Source organism: Salmo salar, chromosome 06 (genome assembly GCF_965601325.2).
Source record: "Salmo salar chromosome 06, fSalSal1, whole genome shotgun sequence".
NCBI lineage: Eukaryota > Metazoa > Chordata > Actinopteri > Salmoniformes > Salmonidae > Salmo > Salmo salar.
In genome coordinates, this window is record NC_138296.1 from 4469001 (window position 1) to 4475000 (window position 6000).

The window sequence follows — 6000 nt, forward strand, 5'->3', positions numbered from 1 at the left end:
TCTGTCTCTCTGTCTCTAGCTCTGTCTCTCTGTCTCTAGCTCTGTCTCTCTGTCTCTAACTCTGTCTCTCTGTCTCTAACTCTGTCTCTCTGTCTCTAACTCTGTCTCTCTGTCTCTAGCTTTGTCTCTCTGTCTCTCTGTCTCTAACTCTGTCTCTCTGTCTCTAGCTTTGTCTCTCTGTCTCTCTGTCTCTAGCTCTGTCTCTCTGTCTCTAGCTCTGTCTCTCTGTCTCTAACTCTGTCTCTCTGTCTCTAGCTCTGTCTCTCTGTCTCTAGCTCTGTCTCTCTGTCTCTAACTCTGTCTCTCTGTCTCTAGCTCTGTCTCTAACTCTGTCTCTAGCTCTGTCTCTCTGTCTCTAGCTCTGTCTCTCTGTCTCTAGCTCTGTCTCTCTGTCTCTAGCTCTGTCTCTCTGTCTCTAGCTCTGTCTCTCTGTCTCTAGCTCTGTCTCTCTGTCTCTAACTCTGTCTCTCTGTCTCTAGCTCTGTCTCTCTGTCTCTAACTCTGTCTCTCTGTCTCTAGCTCTGTCTCTAGCTCTGTCTCTCTGTCTCTAGCTCTGTCTCTCTGTCTCTAGCTCTGTCTCTCTGTCTCTAGCTCTGTCTCTCTGTCTCTAACTCTGTCTCTCTGTCTCTAACTCTGTCTCTCTGTCTCTAGCTCTGTCTCTCTGTCTCTAACTCTGTCTCTCTGTCTCTAACTCTGTCTCTCTGTCTCTAGCTCTGTCTCTCTGTCTCTAGCTCTGTCTCTAACTCTGTCTCTCTGTCTCTCTGTCTCTAACTCTGTCTCTCTGTCTCTAGCTCTGTCTCTCTGTCTCTAGCTCTGTCTCTCTGTCTCTAGCTCTGTCTCTAGCTCTGTCTCTCTGTCTCTAGCTCTGTCTCTCTGTCTCTAGCTCTGTCTCTCTGTCTCTAGCTCTGTCTCTAGCTCTGTCTCTCTGTCTCTAGCTCTGTCTCTCTGTCTGTAGCTCTGTCTCTCTGTCTCTAGCTCTGTCTCTCTGTCTCTAGCTCTGTCTCTCTGTCTCTAGCTCTGTCTCTCTGTCTCTAGCTCTGTCTCTCTGTCTCTAGCTCTGTCTCTCTGTCTCTAGCTCTGTCTCTCTGTCTCTAGCTCTGTCTCTCTGTCTCTAACTCTGTCTCTCTGTCTCTAACTCTGTCTCTCTGTCTCTAACTCTGTCTCTCTGTCTCTAACTCTGTCTCTCTGTCTCTAGCTCTGTCTCTCTGTCTCTAACTCTGTCTCTCTGTCTCTAACTCTGTCTCTCTGTCTCTAACTCTGTCTCTCTGTCTCTAACTCTGTCTCTCTGTCTCTAGCTCTGTCTCTCTGTCTCTAACTCTGTCTCTCTGTCTCTAGCTCTGTCTCTAGCTCTGTCTCTCTGTCTCTAACTCTGTCTCTAGCTCTGTCTCTAGCTCTGTCTCTCTGTCTCTAACTCTGTCTCTCTGTCTCTAGCTCTGTCTCTCTGTCTCTAACTCTGTCTCTCTGTCTCTAGCTCTGTCTCTAACTCTGTCTCTCTGTCTCTCTGTCTCTAGCTCTGTCTCTCTGTCTCTAGCTCTGTCTCTCTGTCTCTAGCTCTGTCTCTCTGTCTCTAGCTCTGTCTCTCTGTCTCTAACTCTGTCTCTCTGTCTCTAACTCCATTTCTAAGTAGAGCAGATTGATGTTACCATGTCGACATGTCTAATGTAACTCCATTTCTAAGTAGAGCAGATTGATGTTACCATGTCGACATGTCTAATGTAACTCCATTTCTAAGTAGAGCAGATTGACGTTACCATGTCGACATGTCTAATGTAACTCCATTTCTAAGTAGAGCAGATTGACGTTACCATGTCGACATGTCTAATGTAACTCAATTTCTAAGTAGAGCAGATTGACGTTACCATGTCGACATGTCTAATGTAACTCAATTTCTAAGTAGAGCAGATTGACGTTACCATGTCGACATGTCTAATGTAACTCAATTTCTAAGTAGAGCAGATTGACGTTACCATGTCGACATGTCTAATGTAACTCAATTTCTAAGTAGAGCAGATTGACGTTACCATGTCGACATGTCTAATGTAACTCAATTTCTAAGTAGAGCAGATTGACGTTACCATGTCGACATGTCTAATGTAACTCAATTTCTAAGTAGAGCAGATTGACGTTACCATGTCGACATGTCTAATGTAACTCAATTTCTAAGTAGAGCAGATTGACGTTACCATGTCGACATGCCTAATGTAACTCTTCCCACCATATTCATCGTTGACTGGATGTTCTACCAGTGGTCTGAGTCTGGTTCATTTAATCCCAGTGTTAAAACCCAATGGAGGTAACTATGACTACAGTATCTGTTATGAAGTGAATCTATGAGAAGGGGTTCTCCACTGGTACCCTGTTCTTTCAGGGTGGATCCCATTGGTGACTTACCCTGTGGCAGTCTCCCCCAGACAGAACCTCCTGGATGAAGACTGCAGGGCCGTCCGGTCTATTGGAGCCTCCGCCGATGGTGATGCCCAGACTAGAGGAGCGGGCTACAGAGATCAGCTGGATCACACCCTCTCCTGGGTGACTGGAGACAGGAGGAGGAGAGGATGGGGATATATTACACTGCTCCAAAAAATAAAGGGAACACTTAAACAACACATCCTAGATCTGAATGAAAGAAATAATCTTATTAAATACTTTTTTCTTTACATATTTGAATGTGCTGACAACAAAATCACACAAAAATAATTAATGGAAATCCAATTTATCAACCCATGGAGGTCTGGATTTGGGGTCACACTCAAAATTAAAGTGGAAAACCACACTACAGGCTGATCCAACTTTGATGTAATGTCCTTAAAACAAGTCAAAATGAGGCTCAGTAGTGTGTGTGGCCTCCACGTGCCTGTATGACCTCCCTACAACGCCTGGGCATGCTCCTGATGAGGTGGCGGATGGTCTCCTGAGGGATCTCCTCCCAGACCTGGACTAAAGCATCCGCCAACTCCTGGACAGTCTGTGGTGCAACGTGGCGTTGGTGGATGGAGCGAGACATGATGTCCCAGATGTGCTCAATTGGATTCAGGTCTGGGGAACGGGCGGGCCAGTCCATAGCATCAATGCCTTCCTCTTGCAGGAACTGCTGACACACTCCAGCCACATGAGGTCTAGCATTGTCTTGCATTAGGAGGAACCCAGGGCCAACCGCACCAGCATATGGTCTCACAAGGGGTCTGAGGATCTCATCTCGGTACCTAATGGCAGTCAGGCTACCTCTGGCGAGCACATGGAGGGCTGTGCGGCCCCCCAAAGAAATGCCACCCCACACCATGACTGACCCACCACCAAACCGGTCATGCTGGAGGATGTTGCAGGCAGCAGAACGTTCTCCACGGCGTCTCCAGACTCTGTCACGTCTGTCACATGTGCTCAGTGTGAACCTGCTTTCATCTGTGAAGAGCACAGGGCGCCAGTGGCAAATTTGCCAATCTTGGTGTTCTCTGGCAAATGTCAAACGTCCTGCACGGTGTTGGGCTGTAAGCACAACCCCCACCTGTGGACGTCGGGCCCTCATACCACCCTCATGGAGTCTGTTTCTGACCGTTTGAGCAGACACATGCACATTTGTGGCCTGCTGGAGGTCAATTTGCAGGGCTCTGGCAGTGCTCCTCCTGCTCCTCCTTGCACAAAGGCGGAGGTAGCGGTCCTGCTGCTGGGTTGTTGCCCTCCTACAGCCTCCTCCACGTCTCCTGATGTACTGGCCTGTCTCCTGGTAGCGCCTCCATGCTCTGGACACTACACTGACAGACACAGCAAACCTTCTTGCCACAGCTCGCATTGATGTGCCATCCTGGATGAGCTGCACTACCTGAGCCACTTGTGTGGGTTGTAGACTCCGTCTCATGCTACCACTAGAGTGAAAGCACCGCCAGCATTCAAAAGTGACCAAAACATCAGCCAGGAAGCTGATGTCTGTGGTCACCACCTGCTGAACCACTCCTTTATTGGGGGTGTCTTGCTTATTGCCTATAATTTCCACCTGTTGTCTATTCCATTTGCACAACAGCATGTGAAATGTATTGTCAATCAGTGTTGCTTCCTAAGTGGAAACTTTGATTTCACAGAAGTGTGATTGACTTGGAGTTACATTGTGTTCTTTAAGTGTTCCCTTTATTTTTTTGAGCAGTGCATATACTATAAGACAGACACATACAAACTCTCTCAAATACACACCCAGTCACAGCAACAGTCACAGATAGTAGAACATAGATACAGGTGAACTAACTGTACAACCCATTCATATGGTAGATACATCCACATCAATGGTTAAACTGTACTATATTGTAGCGAGCTTAACACAACTCCTAGCCACCTTGTCAAGAGCTTTGGATCTCTTGGCGTAATGGCTAAGGTGTTGGGTTGACAGTCGCTGGACCCGGGTCGAGTCCCAGTCGGGGCTACACCCTGAATTAGCTACAATAGCTATACCTGAGGGAGCGCAGTAGAGGGTTGTTGTAGGTGCTCTGAGAGCCAGCAGGACTCAAAAGTAAAGGACTCTGGGAGCGTGACGAGGACCCGGACGATGTGCTGTCCAGATATCTGCCTGCTTAGAAAGGAGGAGAGACAGGGAACCGTTAGAGACAGGGAACAGTTAGAGACAGGGAACAAACAGTTAGAGACAGGGAACAGTTAGAGACAGATAACAGTTAGAGACAGGGAACAGTTAGAGACAGGGAACAGTTAGAGACAGGGAACAGTTAGAGACAGGGAACAGTTAGAGACAGGGAACAGTTAGAGACAGATAACAGTTAGAGACAGGGAACAGTTAGAGACAGGGAACAGTTAGAGACAGGGAACAGTTAGAGACAGGGAACAGTTAGAGACAGATAACAGTTAGAGACAGATAACAGTTAGAGACAGGGAACAGTTAGAGACAGGGAACAGTTAGAGACAGATAACAGTTAGAGACAGGGAACAGTTAGAGACAGGGAACAGTTAGAGACAGATAACAGTTAGAGACAGGGAACAGTTAGAGACAGGGAACAGTTAGAGACAGGGAACAGTTAGAGACAGGGAACAGTTAGAGACAGGTAACAGTTAGAGACAGGGAATAGAGACAGGTAACAGTTAGAGACAGGGAACAGTTAGAGACAGGGAACAGTAACAGTTAGAGACAGGGAACAGTTAGAGACAGGGAACAGTTAGAGACAGGGAACAGTTAGAGACAGGGAACAGTTAGAGACAGGGAACAGTTAGAGACAGGTAACAGTTAGAGACAGGGAACAGTTAGAGACAGGGATCAGTTAGAGACAGGGAACAGTTAGAGACAGGGAACAGTTAGAGACAGGGAACAGTTAGAGACAGGGAACAGTTAGAGACAGATAACAGTTAGAGACAGGGAACAGTTAGAGACAGGGAACAGTTAGAGACAGGGAACAGTAACAGTTAGAGACAGGGAACAGTTAGAGACAGGGAACAGTTAGAGACAGGGAACAGTTAGAGACAGGGAACAGTTAGAGACAGATAACAGTTAGAGACAGGGAACAGTTAGAGACAGATAACAGTTAGAGACAGATAACAGTTAGAGACAGATAACAGTTAGAGACAGGGAACAGTTAGAGACAGGGAACAGTTAGAGACAGGGAACAGTAACAGTTAGAGACAGGGAACAGTTAGAGACAGGGAACAGTTAGAGACAGGGAACAGTTAGAGACAGGGAACAGTTAGAGACAGGGAACAGTTAGAGACAGGGAACAGTTAGAGACAGGGAACAGTTAGAGACAGGGAACAGTTAGAGACAGATAACAGTTAGAGACAGGGAACAGTTAGAGACAGGGAACAGTTAGAGACAGGGAACAGTTAGAGACAGGGAACAGTTAGAGACAGGGAACAGTTAGAGACAGGTAACAGTTAGAGACAGGGAATAGAGACAGGTAACAGTTAGAGACAGGGAACAGTTAGAGACAGGGAACAGTTAGAGACAGGGAACAGTTAGAGACAGATAACAGTTAGAGACAGGGAACAGTTAGAGACAGGGAACAGTTAGAGACA

General features: G+C 46.9%; 1 protein-coding gene across 3 annotated transcripts in view; it reads right to left on the reverse strand.

The window, feature by feature from the left end:
- LOC106606366 (uncharacterized) overlaps positions 1 to 6000 on the reverse strand; it is a 142008-nt gene that overhangs the window by 34697 nt on the left and 101311 nt on the right. For 2 of the 3 annotated variants that reach the window (XM_082976250.1, XM_082976252.1), the window contains exons 7-8: positions 4438 to 4555; positions 2392 to 2533 (exon numbers count right to left, since the gene is read on the reverse strand). In XM_082976250.1, coding sequence (XP_082832376.1) covers positions 2392 to 2533; positions 4438 to 4555 — 260 coding nt within the window. The remainder of the gene's footprint in view (positions 1 to 2391; positions 2534 to 4437; positions 4556 to 6000) is intronic. The other variant, XM_082976251.1, reaches the window with a different exon arrangement.